The 20,196-nt window shown below is 39.1% G+C and overlaps 1 protein-coding gene across 6 annotated transcripts in view; it reads left to right on the top strand.

Annotated features, from left to right (window-relative positions):
- Jakmip2 (janus kinase and microtubule interacting protein 2) overlaps positions 1-19,866 on the top strand; it is a 164,921-nt gene extending 145,055 nt beyond the window's left edge. For 3 of the 6 annotated variants that reach the window (NM_001437326.1, NM_001437324.1, NM_001437327.1), the window contains 3 exon segments: positions 5,416-5,481; positions 8,459-8,529; positions 14,172-19,866. In NM_001437326.1, coding sequence (NP_001424255.1) covers positions 5,416-5,481; positions 8,459-8,509 — 117 coding nt within the window. In that variant the 3' untranslated portion in view covers positions 8,510-8,529; positions 14,172-19,866. 6 annotated transcript variants of the gene reach the window in all.
- Positions 19,867-20,196: the final 330 nt, after the last annotated feature.

Here is a 20,196-nt window from a genome sequence, read left to right as displayed (position 1 = left end):
TGATGCCTGGCATTTGCTCAGTCAGCATCTGAAGGCTGTACTTATGGCTGGAGAGATGCTCATTGGTTAAGAACTCTGACTGTTTTTACAAAGGACTCAGGTCCTATTTCCAGCACTTACGTGATGGCTCATAACTGTCTATAATTCCAGTTCCGAGGGATCTCATGCCCTCTCTGGCTTCTCTGGACACTAGGCATGCATATGACATAGACATACATTCTGGAAAAGCACCCATACATATAGATTGTTAGTAATATAAAGGCTGTATATCATGTCACCTCATCTTCATGGGAGCTCTAAGACATAAGTGTTCCTATTCCAGATCTGGAGTCAAAGTATTCGAATGATTTATTCAAAATAGTAAACAACAGAGCAAACTTACAGTCCAGGTATGGGTGCTAGCCAAAACACAGCACTTTCAGATGAAGCTTAAGGCATTTGTCAGTTGCGTGATCCTAAGCCAAAAATTAGGCACCTAGGAGCAACTTGCCACCAAAAATTTTTGTAATTCCCCATTTGTATTGGAACTTGACCAATGATCCATGGTAGGGTCCTGTCCACAGAGCAAATTCAAAAGAATTCCAGAACCTATATTGCCAGGTTGAAATATTTCGTAGTCAGAGCTCTGACGATCTGGTGGAATATACAAGCTGTGTGAAGCATGCTCCGAAGTTCATGGAGTCGAACAGGAATTGTGGTTCTTTTATGATCCAAGAGCAAAGCACCAAAGTCAGATAGTGCAGAGCCAGAAGCTCTGTTGGTTTTCTAGCCAGCAGAGCAGTCGAGTTATTTGTGCTAATGATATGTATTTGCATACTCTCTCAGAGGGCCTCCAGGATGACAAAGATTCAGTTTGACCAGTGGAAAATTGCTGAAGCTTTTGATGATAGGTTATGTTGTGAGTTTGTTTGTTTGTTTGTTTGTTTGTTTTTCACTTCTGTTGGGGGATAAAAATGTCCTCTGCACAAATCTCTTACATTGCAAAAGCATCTTATTGATTTTAACAAGTTGGAAGATTTGTCTTGTAAGTACAGATGCAGTTGTTTTAATGTGAACTTTTAGTTATCCAAATTTGCTTATGATAAAAACTCTAGCATTCCAGTTTGAGTCTCTTTTTACCCCTTTAGCTATGGCACCTCTCTCTAGAAAGAATTCCTTTTTTAAGAGACTCAGACTGAGCTGAGAAAATTCCCTGATATTTCTCTCTCTCTAACAAGTATTTATTAAGTGTATGTTTTCCAAATATTTCTTACTCTCCTCTTCCCTTGTTATTAGTAGCTATAAATTGGTTATTCTAGAAGGCATTGACTGGGCTGTACCAAAGATAGCTATGATGTAACTCTGATAAGTACATTTGGAGGCCATTGCTAGACAGTCATTAGACATTTGTGTTTATGTGTCCCAAAATGAAAACAGTGAGCGTTCTTTTCCTTAGCTCATCTCACTCCATTTGCTTGGGTAAATAGAATGATCATATCAAAAATCATTCAGGCTCCAACACTTATGCCTTCTCGGTTCTCTCTCTCTCTCTCTCTCTCTCTCTCTCTCTCTCTCTCTCTCTCTCTCTCGTTCTCTCCATAACTCAAGTAGCACCCCATCCAACTGACATTCAACTGGTCTGTTTTTCTGACACCATTACAGGGATTTGCAGGATCTTTCATTATGACAATGGCTTCACAGTATCCCCTGTGCTAACCTAACTCAATCATCTATATTAAATATTTCAATGTATTTCCTAGGGGTACATTCCATTTGCTAGACATCTACCTAATTCACCATAGATACTGCCTTTGTGTAGATGTAGACAATGTCAATTAGCATAAAGAAAAATATGCTGAAACACATTAGATAGCACAAATAAAGGCACTTGCGTCCCCACGGGCCACGGAAATCACATCCTAGGTACTTCCCACTCTCCTTCGTAAGCCAGTCCTTGTTTTTTGTTTTTTGTTTTGTTTTGTTTTGTTTTTTAAAAACCTTTCCTCAAAGTAATTTCTTGCTAATAGTCTCCCTTTCCAAATAGACCTGGTGTAGGTTTTTTAAGGTCTTTCATTAGCTGGTGGTCTAATGTGACTTGATACTACCTCATGAATTCTTTCATGTTCAAAGCCTAATGGCACTTGCCCTGGGTGTCCAATTTCCAAGCTTTTGTTTGCTTAATTTCTCACCAAAAGTGGCATTTGAACATTCTCATTTTTCCAGTTCCTTTAAAGGTCCACCTTTTGTAGAAGCTTTTGCCAGATAAGCAAATTGGACAGAATACTCTTTAAAAAAATACATTTAAAACCTTGTTTTATAACCATTAAAAGCCATTGGGTATCAAGGGCCAGCTGTGTAGCAGATGCAGTAGATGCAGCAGTTTCTGAAGACATCTTATCTGTCATACATCTGGAAAAGGACAAAGCCATAACACAAATGAATCATGGCATTAACCACCTCTAACTGGGCCACTAAGTGCTGTGAAGAAGCTTAGATATCATGTATTGATATTCGTGTGAATCAGAAAGAAGGATTAAGGATATTAGACTAGCTAGTCAGATGATACCTCTGAGGATACATGATAACCAAGGTACCAGCCACAGAAAGGTCTCAGAACAACGAGTAAGCACTAAGCCCCCAGTGTGCATTCAGTAGCTGCAGAAGATGTCAGCATGGCTGACAGGCACAGATTCAAGCAAAGAGGCGAGACTGGAGAACAAGAAGGGTCAAGATCAGCATGGAACCTTGTAAGAATCCAGGTCTTAGTTTTAATAAATTCAGTTAACTGTTCTTTCTTCATCTCTTAGACTCAAGACTGCTGTGGTCTTTCTAACCCTTTTTACTGCATGCCACTGAGAATGCAACTGAGGATCTTGTGTATGCTAGGCTGGTGCTGTGCAACAGCTAGCCTGATTGTGTCACAGTTCACATTCCTATTAACTATATTGGTTGGTGTAGAAAGAACATGATCCTACATGGTGTAGGATGGACCAAAGAAGAGGCAGGAAGAAATAATATTCTCTCATCAGTCCCCAATAAGGGACAGTGTTGAGCTTATGCACCATTTTCATGATAGTGAGAGACGAAGAGAGGGGGTGGAGGAGCGAGGGGGAGAAGAGACAAGCTGAGACTCTGGGGTCTCACATTCCTCTTTGTTGGATGACAAGTGTCTGGGAAAGGGAAAAAACTTATATGTGATGAAAAATAATGTATTTTTCTACCATGTGATGAATTGGTCTTATGTATAGACTCACAGCCCTAGGAATTGGAGATGGGTGAAACCATTTTACATCTTTGACATTTTCAAATGGTACTTAAGTTTATTATACTCAGTTTTACATTTCATCTGGTCAAAGAACATTAGTTTTTTGTCTGTTTGTTTCTTTGTTTGTTTCTTTGTTTGTTTGCTTCTTTCTCTCTTTCTTTCTTTCTTTCCTTCTTTCTTTCTTTCTTTCTTTCTTTGAGACCAGACATTAGTTGATGCCTTAGCTGTCTTCTCCAGTACACATGGCACAGTTGTAGAAATGTCAGAAAGTAGTCAGCAAGCACAGAATAATAACTCAACAAGCACTTCAGGAATCTCATGGATGCACAGTTTTCTGAAACAATTATTTTTGTCCATATAGAGATATAGGCCAAGGAATTGTGTCACATTTATTGTTTTCTTGTATAGCATTAGAGCCTATGCAGTACCACTGAAGTACATACAAGTGTACATATCACATATATAGGTGCCACTGTTACTCCAGGCTCACCTGAATCTCCATCATTCATCTACATTGACATCAATGATGATATCAAGCGTACATATCTCACCTCCTTTCTTTAACAGTAGTGTTTGTTAATCTGGCACTACTAAAACAGATCATCAGATCATTTTTAATTCTTTGGGGGTGAAAGGATGACTCCTACAGTGTAGAACATTGAGCAACTCTTTTGACTTAGACACAGCCAATGCTATTGGCATACACCCTCAATTATGACAATAAGAAATATTTGCACAACTAAATTCTGGTGATAGGTACATAAATTTACTACTATATTAAAATATGAAACAATTATGTATTAGAAGAAAAAAAATCTAAGACATTACCAAATGGCCTCCTCCAGCAGAGGGCGAAAAACTCCTCCAGTAGAGAATTTTTTGGAGAGGAGACTTCTAGGAGAAGGGCCAGTTCACTGTTCCCTGCAAACAGTGATCATTAAATAACAAGATTATTATGCATCCCAATGCACATGGGTACCAAAAGCCTGAAGGTTGCCAAGAGGAATTGTGAAGACTTATCTTACCCCTAAACAGTTGCCTATGTAATGTTCTTATCCAAGCTGCTTTGTTCCAGTGCATGGGATGTGGATGCATGGGCTTTTGTGCATTCCTGATTGCTGTACTATTCTGTTACTAATGCTTCATCCCCAGCCTACTTCTGAGACGCTGGGTTAAAGCGTACTCTCTCCTGGTGCTTGTAAATTGACAACTCATGTGCTATGAGGAAATTCCAACTCAAAGAAGGGCTAAGGAAGGGAGGCAAGAAAGATGAACAAAGATCATGTGGTTGTCTATTGCACAGTTAGCTTTAGCCATTTTTACTGTACAAATAAGTAACCAGAATATCAATCCAAAGGATTGGCAAGGGTAGTCACCTCATACCCACTAGTTATGGAACAATAACTGCTCTCTTTACTAAGATGCGGCGTTCCACTTCTCTCATAAATTCACAGTCCCCTGGGCCAAAAGCAATCTGGCCAAGTCCAGTGGCAGTATGGTGGGATACATACCTGTCACCCGGGCTAAGCCTCTGCATAATGTCAGAAAGGGGTGGACTATTAGTAGCCTGTTACTGTGACAAGATTCCCAAGAAAACCAATTAAATCAAAAATAAGCTCATTCATGCTCATGCTTGCAGAAGTCCCTGTCCATGGTTACAGTTGGCTCCTTGTTTTGGGACAGCAGAGAGCAAGGTGGCTCATCATGCACTGTTGCTTCATCATGGAAGTAGCATGTAGGGACAAAGTGGCTCACTCTGTGGCAGCTAGAAAGTAAAGACGAGAAAACGGTCAAGGGCCCAATACCCTGTTTAAGGGAATGTCCTCATGACCTGACTACCGTCCACAAAACCCTGTCTTGGAAAGGGTCTCCAGCTCCCATCAGCCACACAGGCTGAAAAGAAGCCTGTAGCATGTGTTCATTGGGAAGTCATGTAAGATCTAAACCAAAACAGTCAGAAAATACTCTGCTCGAAAGTATTATCCATGAAAATAACTTCCCACCACAAGCCTGTATCAGCTTTGGAACCTGCAGAAACCCTGTAGATAAGGAAAAGTAAGTTTGTGCTATTTCCATTCACTGGGAAATGTTTTCTTAGAAAGTGGTATGTTTGGTTTGGTGAACAATTTTCTCTACCACCTAACATTTAGTTTTTTCTCTATTTTGTTCAGAGGATCCGTGACCTAGAAGATAAAACAGACATCCAAAAACGGCAGATAAAGGACCTAGAAGAAAAGGTATTCATTAAACTCAATATCTCCTTTATTTAATCTCAACGTAGTGTTGACCTTGCCTCTGTACCTTCCCTTTCTTCTTGGTTACTGTGTCTGGAACAGGCAGCTGTAGGTACACAGAGAGTGGTACCCACCCTTAGTCAAACACCAGGATTTTGGGCAAGTTTGTCCCTATCACCACTCTTGGCATTTTTGCTATGTGTGATTTTGATTCTCTTCTCTCTAACTTCCTCATCTTAATCACCAATACTTTTAAAGCTTACTCTAATTTGCTTTTTCTTTCAAAGATATTTTACCTTAAAATACCTTTTAAAAATTCCCATTATTTATTAAAGTCCCTTTCATCCCTGGGCTTCAACAATTAGTTCAGAAACCTAGACTGACACCAGTAAGTGTGCCTGCCATTTTCCTCAGTAGTTAAAAAGAGAAATTTCTTCCAAGAGAGTTTTTACTTGGGCAAGATAGATAATGGTTTCCTAAGGAGGGCATTTAGAAAGATTGTGTGTTGTTGGGAGAGAAATGGCTCAGTCTTTCACAAAGACCTGTCCTGCCTGAGAGACCAGGAGCATTCTGCTGCGAATGCAAAAAGAGCGGAGACAGTCTCTCCCATGTAGTCTCCCTGACGGGAGGTACCCAAACCCCCGGAATTGAAATAGGTTGTTTGGCAGCAACTTCCATGGCATTCAAGAAGACAGCAACACACAGACGGCCGTTCTTAAGACTATGGTGAGAACTGAGTTCCTCCCCAAATTTATGAGTAGCGAGCAGTCCACATATGTCAGATCAGAGTGGTCAGTGGAGTCTGGAAGCTGTATCACTTCCAAGGGGAGAATTACTCCAGAAGTGGAGTAATTTTATTAGGGTTGCTACTTCCTCTCCTATCTAAATAGATCCTGTGGAAATTTGGGAAGAAGAGGAATTGAGACTATATCAGCTGTCAGAATTTAATAAAAATGCTGCACAGTCATTTTGTTCTATAATATTTCTAGAGTCGAACTGCCTAAACATTTATGATAATGAAGTAATGCAGCAATTGGTGCTGAATATTGTCTTAAGGTATTGAGCTGAGCTACTTAAATGACAAGCAGGTAGGTGACTCTTGAGAGGGGGTAGAATAGGAGATGAGGTTCACATTGGGTGTTCCATTCCCTTGGCCTTACTCCCTCTTGCCCTGCAGCCTAAAACAGCTAAGAATCCTTTGTGTCCGTATATTCTTCCTTTCCCTCTTGGAATAATTGAAAGCATATGCAGGTTGCATACAGTGTCCCTACTGGGCTGGGGTAGCTCATTCCCATGTATACAGTTGGTGAGAATCGGAAGTTATCCAAGCGATACATCCTCAGCTGTGTACAGTAGTTCCCATATCCAGTGCACTCCGCTGTTGTTATTTCCATTGCTTCATATAATTATTCTGTGAAGAAGACGCAGCAGATGTTATGGCTCCTTTTATTTATGCATAAGTAATGCATCAAAAGAGTAAGCCCAAGATTATATAATTAGATTAGATTAGATTATATAATTAGTCTATGGAAAACTGAGATCAGAGGCTGGTGTGGCCAACTCTAGGTCCCATGGCACTGCAGGAACTAAGGATTTTGAAACAGACTGAGTCATTGCTTCATGCTCAGCTCAACCTTCTCCTTGAAGGAACAGTGAAAAGCCTCCCATTCTTCCTCGTTCTCCAGTCTTCTTGTTATGTGTGTATTTTCAAGGAATATTTTTGAAAGGCCAGGCTTGGGCCTTTAATCTCAGCACTCATGACGTAAAGGCAAAAAGATCTCTGTGAGTTCAATGCCAGCCTAGCCTATAAAGTGAGTTCTAGGACAGCCAGGGTAGTTAGACAAATAATCCCTGTCTCAAAGAATCAAAACAAAAACCATAAAGGAAATACCTTTTAAAAAGACAAAGTTTCACTTACTAGAACAAGTCATCAACTGATAAATATAAAATATTGACATCTATTCATTAATAGAAAATAAATAGAAAAATAAATAAAAGCCATCAACTCATAGCTTTTAGCATATTATTTTATAACTTAGTTCCAATAATGTTGCAAAAACATTATAAAAAGTTGCAATGACAGAATTATGAAAATCATTTGGACCCCTATTCCAGCATGCTGTATTCATGGGACATTCTCTGAGTAGCTTAATGGACATGAGAACTACCAAGGAAACCCACATTTGGAAACATACCTGCCCTGTGACAGTTGATAATTACTACATAGTCTATTTATTCTAGACTTCACAAGCATGAGTCTATTCGTCTGCTTTTCCATTATCTAATGAAAATTTTGGTAAAGAGATCAAATTAGACTCTTTATAAGTCACATACGAAAAGATCTGTTTCAAAATGAGGACAACTGGAATATTTCTCTTTCATCTAAAATGCCCACTGATATAGAAGTACCTTCCATACCAGTAGGAGGAACATGCATTCAAATTTACACAGGATATCCCAATTTATACATTTTATTCCTGTTTAATGGCTAATTAACAGAAGATGTGTTCCACTCATGGTGACCCACTACACAGCTCCTTAATATTCTTCCTGCTGGGTCTTCGTCTTAAAATCTGTCACATTAATAAGCTTAATAAGCATAAATCTCTTGTGACATTTTTGAAGTATCTACCCATCCCTGAAAAAATATAATGTATACAATAAAGTACAACTAACAATATCTGGGCTCTGGCTCTCAGTGTACCCCAAGAATGTATGAAGTCAGGCTACTGGCTTACCACTCTATGCTTACTTTTTGATCATCTATAAATTTTGGAGCCAAATGTCAAGATCAGTTGCCTGTGAGACTACCTTGGCATTAACTCTAAAATGTATGTATCTGGCTTAGAGGCACGGCTCTGGCAACAGGTGAATGGTTGCATGTTTTGAAATGAGGTAATGTGGAAAAACTGAGTTTTTGTACAATATGAATGGCTGAGGAAGTTCAGATTTACATAATCTCCTTCTTTTTCTTCTGCAGTTTCTGTTTCTATTCTTGTTCTTCTCTCTTGCCTTCATTCTATGGCCTTGATGTCAAGGTGCCTCTTAAAGGTAAGATTCCATGTATCCCAAAGAGGGCTCTAGGAGGTGGTTGATAAAGACAACGTTACATGTTGTTATTGCAACATGGTTTTTCCTTCTCCAAAACTAAATGGTTTAGTCAATCATAAAATGGAAAATGGGCCCAATCCAGTTTGGCTATTTTAAACTTTAAAGTCATATGGTGTAAAATGGATATGTTCGCTTTAATCATATCACCCCGAGAAATTGCAGTGTCTATGAATCATAGAATCTATGAAACTCATGGTGGCTGTCCATCACATAGAAGGTGTTGTGTCTCTATCCTCCAACTTAGAAAATATCACTGTCTCTTTAGTATTTCTCCAGCTTTAAAATGCTGATTCCAAGACTCAGATAAGCTAGCCATTACCCCATTACAACTCTGTCCCAACCTTTCCACATCGGAAGTCAGGAAAGTGGGATATTAAGTGAACTTGGATCTTGCTTTGAAACAAGATACTTTTCAACACATGAATCTTGAATTCATGTGGGGGGAATGAAGTCTTATGATGGCCATTACCAGGCTCCAAAAGAGCACAGGCATCAGCAATTCTAGCTCATGGGTTTCACTGCTGAAAATAGCAGATACAGAAACCTTATCATGTGCTTCCTGAGTGAGACCACTTGAGCTGATAGAGTTGATGGAAGGTGGGAATGAAAGACAGCAGAGATTGGTCTGCACTTCATAGCAAACCAGATGGTTCTGGTGCCCAGTCAGCAATGGAAACCATAAAGCTCAATTTTTTGTTTACAAAGGGGGTTCCCCTGCCATTCTAAATATAGTCTCCATGGGCCACTTTTGACTGTGATTATCTCGTGAAGTTACATTATCCAGAGTTTCTTTCTAGGCTTCATATTAGCCTAACAAGCAGAAAATGATACACGAGACACACATTCCCTTCCCATGAATGTTAACTTCATTGCCTCCCTGTGAAACAAACAAGTAAGAAGGCTATAGCATGACCTGAGCTTAGGAGAGTGAAAGAAAAAGGCTCAGAAAGTTTACGCCCTTTGATTATCAACCCTCCGGCTTTACTTCTTCCAAAAGATTTTCTTTTTAGTGTGAAAACTATTCATTTTCTGGCAACAATTTTGCTATACACTAAGAAAACTGAGCCTCATACAGGGTGGGAGAACGTGGGGTGTAAAGGAAGAAGACTGTGGTAAGGACCTAGTGGGGCCACAGTGTCTGCAAACAGTTCCTCTTCAAAATTATCAGAGTAGACAAAAGAAACAAAGAGCCAATGCTACATAGAAACTTAGGAAAGACAAACTGACAAACACCAGGTAGAAAGGAATGGACCTCTGGTATCACTAGCACTCACACTGTCACGTCTTGGGAGTTAGTCTGAGCAACAAGTACTTTCAATCCTCATCAACCACTCTTGAAGTAACACTTTTATTCCTGTTTTAGGATCAGAAAAGTGGCCTCAGGTGCCCATCTGCTAACACACACCTGTGCTTGGTGGAACATTGTCTGCACTCACACGCCTCTCTCCACAGGCAGCTTAACCAGCAAAAGCAGGGCCTCTCTAGTTCATCCTGAAGGATGTACACACTCATTCACGCAGGCACAGCATCTTCTGCTGTCTTGAGTGTCCCGCAGCCATTGGCTTGTGAAATCACAGTGTCATCTCCACAGCTTTTGCTAAGTTTTTAGAAGTTTCTCGGGAATGGTCAAGGTGTGCTTCCAAAAGGCACACAACTGATTCTTAGTCATTCTCTCTAAAATGAAAGACTAGTGTGAAAGTACGATAGCAAATGAATAGGATAATAAATCTGGTCAGTATAAAATGTATACAGGAAAACTGAGAGTGGTTTGTAATCACAGCTGAGAATTATAGAAGTGAGTTACAGTGTGAATTCTGCCACCACCATAAGTATAGCTGCAGACAAGGTATTTAATCTATACAACCCTAACTATTTACTTAAGTATTTTAAGTATGGTGATGTGTTGAGAGAATTAAGGAATGTCACGCATGAAAAATACTTATCAAATTGCCTGCAAAATAATAAAATAATTTCCAATTCCTAGCTATTACTACTTTTAAAGTTAGTTATTACATTTATTGACTTTCTGATACAGATAATATAAGTGTAACTTTCAATATTCTAAGCAGATTATAGCCTAAATCCAAACAAAATTTAACTTATTTTCAATAAATAATCCTATCTTAATTTATGGAAATACAACACTACTAAAAACTGAATGATGTTATCTGTGTCTGCAGAGCATCTATATAAAGATAGACAGGCGAAAAGCAATCAGATTGTTCATAGGTAATAAAATCACACTAGAGATGAGTTTGTATATACTAAGTCAAAATTTATTCTGTTCATAAACATTAGCTTACATATGAAGATACGTACTGTTTAAAGCAATGTGATTCATAGTCATGCATGTTTTCTTTGAGTAATACTGTAAGTGACCCCTGATAGTCTTAAAAATGTATCATCATTGCCAATCATTGCCCTGATTTCAGTCTCTAGCTCCAGCCAAATAGGAGTGAGAGGGGAGTTCAAAGCCATGCTTTAATACCAATGACAACCTGTGAAGTAAATGCTATTATCTCATTACACCATATTATGTTTTGGATCCGCATCCCATTTAAAACAAACAAAAAACTTCTTGAAACTGAATGATTTATAAATATTAATGAGTTCTTTTCAACAGTATGGAGGTTTAAAAGTCTTTATCCAGGCATTCACGTGGTCTATATCTGGTGAAGTCTTGGTTTCTGCTTCAAAGATGACATACTGTGCTATGTTCTGTAAGAGACAGTATGTCCCTATACAAGAGAGGGAATAGAAGGGCAAAGGGGACCTATTTCATGCCCTCAGGCATTTTATGGGAAAATAATCCAACCCGTGAAGATATCACCTCCTTTGTCAGTAGAAAAGTTGAGACCTCTACCCTCTGGCTTTAATTAGGTTGCATTCAGTATTATGTATTTCCACACTCAAACTCCCATGGATCGATTACTTAACAACTCTCAGTGCCATTTTATTTTTCAGTAAAATAGAGATAAGGGTGGCCATCCTTTGTTAAATATCACATGACTTATTGACTTATTATATGATAAATTTCTTTTGAGTTCTGAAAAAAATGAAAAGTGTGAGAGGTTTCCAAATGGTGTGACTGGTTAAATGGCGGTGCCTTTAGGATACTACAGTCTTTGGCAGATTCGAGCTGCTAGAAGAGAGGCAGTGTTCTTTGAGGGTGTGGTCCAGGGTAGGTCAATCATGCTCCACTTGAAAGCCACTATCCAAAAGCAGAACAAACTGGACGAAAAGGGTTTAAAAAAAAAAAAAAACACTTGACAACAAAAGTTGTTGAGGTAGGAATAGTAGTTTAAAGATGAAAGTAAATATTGTCAAAATATGTAAAATTCTCAAAGAATCAATAAAAATATTGCTTAAAGATAATAAAGGCACAAATCAGATATGGCATGCTCTCAGTTCAGAGCCGAGTGGAATGTAGGGTTTTTAAATTGTAGCTGCAACTAGTGTTTTTCATGAAGGAAGGAACTCTCAGCACGTGTAAGCACTTGCTCAGAAGAGTCCCTGCGATCCACATTATGATTCTGGATAACCGAATCATCCAGTTTTAATGCAACTGGCCTCACAATAGCGCTAACAATTTCCTTTAAAGATACCCCTTAATTTGTAGAACTGTAAAGGCCTAGGAAATTGCTTATAAACTAACTGGTTTTAAAATTAACATGTGTTAACTACAACTATTTAATTACAACTACACATGTTATCTGGCTAACTGTGATAAGCTGAAATGATAGGCTACTGTATGGCAGTTCCAGTCCCAGCCTATCCGAGAACCAACCTTCTCCAGTGCTGTTCTTGTTCTGACTCCCATCAGTGGTGCTACAGCCCACAGCCTCTTCCTGAGACCATCGCTTGTTGAAAAATAAGCAGAAATAATGACCCTTCTGCCCTCATTTCTGTCATCTCACTACATTTTACTACTCTAAAAAATACAGGAAGAGAAAGAATTATATATACAGAAGGCAGGTCTCCTCCTGCGTACATATTACCAATCTCTTTATGCCTCTTGGTAACACCCCCTCCTCCCAGTGTATTCTCTTTTATTTAGTTATTCATTCATGTGTGTGCATTCCTTCCATTTTGATGATGCAAAGTCTGGGTCTCTCTTTCCCTCCCTCCCTTCCTTCTTCTCTCCCTCCCTTCCTTTCTCCTTCCCCTCCTTCCCACCCTCTCCCTCTCCCTCTTCCTCTCCCTCCCCCCTTTCCCCTTTGCCTTTCTCCTCTCCCTCCCTCTGCCCCTCCCTCCCCTCTGTGTCTTTCCTCCTCCTCCTGCTGATACTGCTGTCCTATACACTCCAAACTAGATGGTATGTAAGATTCCAGATAATTCTGTCCCCATCTCCCATATCATAATAGGAGTGCTGGGGTTACATAGAGGAGCCACAACATTCAGCGTTTTGTTTCATTTATTTATTTGTTTGTTTGTTTGTTTGTTTGTTTTGATGGGTTTTCTGGGATCCTAGCTCACCTTGTCAGGTTTATGCAGCAAGTACTTTTACCCACCCACTTGTCTTCTGTGTCCTTCCTCTCCCGTCATAACCTCACCCTTTTCAGTCATTGTACATCTAGTCTACTCTGTGACTATCCATCTCCGTCCTCATCTAACCAAGACATTATAACAAACTGTTCCCACAGAAGCACATTACAAATAACTCTAACTTGTACTTCCAGCAGGAACTTTTTCTGCTTAATATGCCTCTATGTGGTGATTTGAAAACATGATTGATATGTATGAAATACCTCTTTTTCTATCAATTTAGATCTTGGTTGACATTACTAGGGCAATAGCATAGTCTTTCTACAGAAACAATATCTTCATTTTTTTTCAATTTTTATTTAGATGAAAAACATTTGCTGTTTACAGAAGCTGAATAACTATATTACAACAAACAAATGAAGGTTTTTCTCCATCGATGTCATTAAGTAAAGCATGGCGCCTGTCCTCTTGTGACTTCTTTGGCTTTCATGGGATGACAGAACATTTTAAAGGAGAGCTATATTCAAGTGGAAACACAGACAGCAGTGCTTAATTAGGAATAGGGGGAAAGCTCAACACCCACAGCTCAGTTTCAGGGATATTTCAGAGTGAACAAAGAAGTCTTCTGCAGAATCCTCAGGCACTTCTCCTAGGATGAGGAAACAGGTCATCAGTTTTCACTATAGAATAGAAAGTGGGACTTAAAAGTAATCCATAAAAAGTTGTAGGTAAAGTAGCTTTTGAAATAATATCTGGTGATAATGATAATAGCTAATAAATTAGGGCACTTTCTACAAAGGCTTTTGATTTCTTTCTATGTATCTTATTTCAATAAACCTTGCAGTAAATAATTATTCTTTCTCTCTTAAAGTAACAAAGCCTCAAGACATTATATTACTTTCAAAAGCATTCAGCTCAAAGAACATTGACAAGAATAAAAACATTTTTATCTTTTTTTTTCATTTATTTGGGGTTTTGGTTTGATTCTGATGCTAGAGACTAAACAAAACCTGTCTTGTTATAAAAGTTTGCTTTTTTTTTCTGATTAGCTGGTAATACAAATGATGGCTGATAAATTCTTTTCCTCTATCTTATAGAAAAATCAAGAACTTGGATCATACCCCAAGAAGGCAAATGCTTTTAAACCTTCAAAGATGGCAAAATTGTTTACACCGATGTAAGGGAAATCAAAAGCTAAGAATTACCCTGTAGCCAAGACTATGAGCTTTAAAGCCATTATTCAAGGTTTCTTACTTGACAGTTTATAATGACCCTGTTGAAAAATCTACATTATATGCTGCAATTAATGAAACGTGTGTATGTCAAACCGGAAGAGAACTATAAACATATATTGTGGGAAGGAAAATTTCAGCAGTGGAACCAGTTTCAGCAGATCAAAAGAAGATGTGTCTTGGGCATGGAACCAAAGTTACAATGAACCATTCAACTCCTGCTGTGCAGGGGGGGTCATTTTAATGTAACACCACACCCCATGGAAACACTATTCCTGAAAATAAACATCATTTTAAAAAAAAACAAAACAAACAAAAGTGAAAAAAAAACCAACTTAAGGGTGGGCGGGTAATGAAGCACGAGGAATAATACCTATGAGGAACTATTTACAATAAAATGTTTCATTTGAAAAGTCTGGTTTCTTACTACAGGGATTTGCTTTTCTGTCTTTATGATTGTTTTAAACTCAGGAACAGAGACATCTATGATGAGGAGGGAAGAAAAATACTCTCCATTTTGTTTCTCCAAAAGGTGGAGTTGGGGATGAGAAGTGGATTCTAGTTACTCTACAAGCGCAGAGCCAAGGGACTCTGAGGAGTTTAACATGGAGTGGAATTGGAAATCTATGCTTCCTCATATCACACACCTGCATCTCTCCACCATGGATGGACTGGTCTCCTCCGTACTGAACAAGGTGAAAATTATACTCAGAAGTCACAAACCGCCTAACTTAGCTCTGTCGAAAACATCAAGATCTATAGGGAACTAGGGCCAGGAAGCAACTCTGCAGCTTCCAGATTCAAGTTAAAATTGCCTGCAGATGAATATGCTGTCTGACTTGTGTGAAGACCCCACAGAAATGATGAGAAGCTGACAACTGAACGTGGGGTTCCCAGAGAGCTGCGCATGTTGAGTATCCCAGAGCAATCTGAACTCTTGTCACTTAGAACAATAGCATTATTTTCTGAGATCGCTGTCCGCAACAAGACGTCTCTACTTTTTTATAGACAACACTGACAAGCTGGTTCTCTATCACAGGCAGATAGACAACTAACACTTTTCCTAAGTCACATATTACAGAGTATTGGTTTCAGCAATGGCAGTAAATATATCCTCCTGAAAAGCTGATTTTACACGTCCTTGACTGTAGATAACAAGGCAACCTCAATTTCTCAAATACTCAATGTTTTCTTTCCAGGTTTAGAAATCCCATGCATCGAGAATGTGTGTAGGGAGCCAGGAACTCTTTCTATGAAATGCTACACAAACAGGTCCATATGTGAATTGAGTATATTCTCCTTCAGTTTTAACACTGGCAATTTCAAAGCCAGAGCAACTGAAGAATCTTCAAGACAAAACAGATTCCTGGGGTCCCACATTTTTGTCCTTGTATTTAATGCTGACCCAACTGTTTGGCCCAGTCACTGAACCTCTCTGTGCCTCAGTTTCCTCATCTAAAAAAATGGGGATTAAATGTTTTGATTTTTTTCCTAAGGTTTTGTTTGCAATTCTGGAACAAGAGGTGCTTAAGGTAGCACAAAGTGCTTTGTAACCGTTATAAATGCTGTATTATTTGACTTCCCTGTATAATGAAATAGTTCCTGAGTTTGATTCAAACAGCAGAGCATCACTGAAGCGTCCCCATCAAGCTGCCTAGGACATTATTAGCAATAAATTGTGAGATTCAAAAACCACAATATTGAATCTATAGGAAATAGATTGACTCGTTCTATTGAGAAAGACAGAAAGTGTGTCATTTCAATGCTAAGCACCTCCCATGCTCTCCTGATTGCATAACATGCCATCAATCGAAACCCCCAACATCATCACAGGAGAGCCAACCATGCAACTACGGATTGCCAAGAACAGAAAGCAACAAAGAAAGCCGATATTATTTTTCAAAGAATGTCAGATGATGTGTCCTAATGCAAAAACTTTAAAAGTCAGAACTGTACTAATGGATTCTTTGTACAACTAAGGTAAGTCCCAGATCCCCGCAATTAGCAGGTTCATTGTGCAGGTGATGTGAAACAGGGTACTTCTCCTACACCGGCCACCCAGCTAACTCAGTCCTGTATGGGAGTACACAAACGGCTTGTTTACTGCTTCAATTATACTTCACCTACTATTATAGGACCCACTTGAGAAAATGCATACTTAATCTGCTCCGTACATGCCTTCCTCCTCTCCTTTTGCTTTTCCTATCGAAAACCTGGTGGGTAAATTTTCATATCAGAGAACTATGTCTAAATTATTATGAATGCCAATAATATGCTATATGTTACCCTGTTGTTAGTCAAATTGCATAAAACCCATGCTGAACTTTCTGAGAGCGAAAGCCACTTGAGTAATCATCTCTGAAACTTTGATTGGTGGGAGGGGGAGGCTTTCTTTCTGTTTAATATCCAGAATATCACTCTAGATCGTAAGCTAAATGATGACATCTTTATCAGGTGTTCGTCATAGTCCTCAAAATGAGTGCTCTAATATTTAGACTAGGAAAGTTTAAATATTTTGATAGAGTCCATATCTACGATGACAGCATCAAGAAAAACTGGAGGTGTGCGTTTTGCTTATTCACAGATGCCTGAGAATGGTTTCTATCTTAGTGAATGCTTCCTTGCATATGATGCTCAGAATAGCCAAAAGAATGTACTATTAGTAACAAAGAGTTGTGCTGTGACATCGTTTCTCATTTTCAAAAGAAAAAAAAGGTAATTCCTACTCCAGGTTTTAAATTTTGGTATCTGTACTTAGCTAGAGATTTGGGGGGATGGGCACAATAAGAGTACACCTAACTACTTTTTCTTAGCCATGTACTCATCTCTCTGAATCCCACTGAAGTAGTTTGAGAGGTGAAAGCTTAACACTGTCAGGACTTCTCAGATTTCCATAAAAGAAATGCACAGACTCTATATGATATCCATTCTACAAAACAAGGTCAGCAACTTCAGCATCTTGTCTTAAATGCCATCTAACTTATTTCAGTTGAAAAATTAAATTAGCACTGTCAGATCCTGTTTGACTTATGTCATATTCGCTAAATTGCTGCTAAAAGTGAGGTTTTAACAATAAAAGCATACTTTGTTTTGCTTTTTTTTCCCCTACAATTCAGAATAAGTTTATATCAAAGTATAAAATTCTTCCCAACGTTCGAGATGTGCATCATCACTGGGGTCAGAAAGGGCCTTCAATTGCCATAGAAGAAATAAAATTTGCCAAATCATTTGTGCTGTGGTATTTTATTTCAAACCGTTGGGGTGTTTTTTTCTACTTGAAATAAATCTCACCAATTTTTCTTCTGCTGATTTATTGCTAACTTTTTCTAAAAACACACAATAAAATCTGTATGTTTATAACTTAAATGGAATTGATAAGCACCTTCTTTTAAAACAATGCTTATCATTTTAACTTGCCTGGGTTTTCATTGAAAGCTGTAAAAAGAGCATCTGTTGGTTATGTTGATATTTAAATAACTAGACCATCTCTGCGATGTCACATCAGAATAGATGACCAGTGTACTCAGTATTAAAGCATATAGATGTGTTCTTTTTATTTGTCAAAGAACGGAATGGAATACTCCCTCTCCCTCCCCCTCTCCCTCCCCCTCTCCCTCCCCCTCTCCCTCCCCCTCTCCCTCCCCCTCTCCCTCCCCCTCTCCCTCCCCCTCTCCCTCCCCCTCTCCCTCCCCCTCCCCCTCTCCCTCCCCCTCCCCCCCCTCTCTCTCTCTCACACACACACACACACATACAATATGTGTACCAAGACAAGATTTGTAAGACTCAGCTATGTTGATTGGCAGTTGCATTGCTTTTGTGACGCTTCCACTGCCCTCTCTCCCTCCCCCCTCCACTCTTCCCTCCTGCTTTTTGTTTTCTTTTTTATACTGGTGCTATAGGTTGAATCCAGGTGCCTGGGCATTCTAGACAGCACACAGCTGTATCTCCCCAGACCCCAGCCCTGGTAATTTAATATATTTTAGGGATTAAATTTGATCTACTATATGGAAAGTACATAAATGTAACTTTTGAAGTATAACTTATGCAAGTAGCTCTTAGATGGCTGTGCCATGGTGTTCAGGATGGATGCAAAGCCCCCTTTCTGCTTAGATGGGGAAAAGACATAAGATAAAGATTTCCTTATTCCCAACTGCTTTATACTTTTCATATAGAATATGCCTAGAGACTAGATTCCATACTTATATACAAGAGGACTTTCAATGCTGGAAGAATGGGGTTGTTCCTCGGGATGTCACTTCAGAACTGAGCAAGGCAGGTTTTCTTCCCATCCCTGATTTTATCAGTTGAGTTCCTCCTCAATAAATCTTTATTGCTGAGAGAGCCTGAGTTGAGTTCTTAATTTGACTTTTAAAAGATACATGTAAAGGGGCAGTACAGGAAAGTGGACTGAAATTCACCACATTCACTCTAGTGTGACAAACCTGTAATTGATTCACTGAAGCTTTCTGGTTTTATTTTGCTATTTGATTTTGTACTGAAATCTTTGTTGTATAAAGTCCTACAGGGCGGCAATGGTGCAGACAAACAATGTTGAGTCCCCTTTGCCCACATGAAGACTCTACAAACTTACTAAAGAATGAATGATCCAATCTCTCAATCAGAAACAGATCTGGAACCTGCTATAAACTGCAGTCACTTAAGTTTGACAGACACCTCACAAAACGTGCCTATTTCCCCTCTTAACTAAACCATCTCTCCTGAATAAGGCAAATCAAAATCTAAACACTTAATAAATACAAGATGTACATAGTCATGCATATGTATCCTGTACAGAGTATGGTGGTGCAGGCATTAACAGATATGTACTTCAGACCTCGACAGAAGACTTAGAGATGATGCTTTTCTGATGTCACTAGGCAACTCGATTTTGTTTGGCGTATAGTGTCTATACCCACCCCTCCTTGGCTATATCTCTACCTTCCACCATTACTGCTATTTCCTGTTGCCTGTGAATTTTCCACGACCCTGTCCTCTAAGCAGAACGTTTTGTTCCCTAGCATCTCAATAAAACGCCCAGCACAATTTACAGTATTAATATCAATCAAAGGTCCTATGCTTTTCTCAACTAAAATTGCATTTCCAGAAGCTTCTGTGCATGATCTAACCTATAGTATTTAATTCTGTGAGGATTTGAGTTTACAGGGAACATATTTGAATCCACAATTCCTTGTGTATCTATTGAGTTAGTGTAGCCAGGGGGCTGGTTTCCAAAGCATTCCTACGATTGCCTGCATTAGTTCAGGTCCTTCCTATCACAGCATGACTAGTAGGCCACTTCAGTGCTTACTGATGAGAGGCAGAACTTGATTGAATGCAGCAGAGGGATTGTCTGAGGTTCACGGGACAGGTACATGTGCTGTATGTATCACCATAGAGATCGGAATCCATTTATTGTATGTAAAGTTTTATGAACGGTTATTTTATAATTTATGTATTTAATATAGCAATCAATGAACTCTGGTGTTTTAGTTTCTATGAAAAATAAAACAAACTGCATTTTTTAAAAAAAATAAAAGCTTTTACCTTGTGTTATTCATAAGATCTTTTTTTTTCTTAAAAAATATAATTTGAACCGAGAACGGGGTCCCATTGGAAGAATTAGAGAAATGATTAAAGGAGCTGAGGGTGTTTGCAACCCCATAAGAACAATAATACCAACCAACCAAAGCTTCTAGGAACTAAACCACTACCCATGGACAGACCCATGTCTGCATATGGAACAGAGGATGGCCTTGTTGGGCACCGATGGGAGGAGAAGCCCTTGATCCTACTAAGACTGGACCCCCCAGGGTAAAGGGATGTCAGGGCGGAGAGGTGGGAAGGGGTGGGTGGATGGGTAGGGGAACACCCTCATAGAAGAAGGAGGAGG

This window comes from Rattus norvegicus, chromosome 18 (assembly GCF_021556685.1).
Source record: "Rattus norvegicus strain SHRSP/BbbUtx chromosome 18, alternate assembly SHRSP_T2T, whole genome shotgun sequence".
NCBI classification, from domain to species: domain Eukaryota; kingdom Metazoa; phylum Chordata; class Mammalia; order Rodentia; family Muridae; genus Rattus; species Rattus norvegicus.
This window is presented reverse-complemented; position numbering and strand designations above follow the sequence as displayed.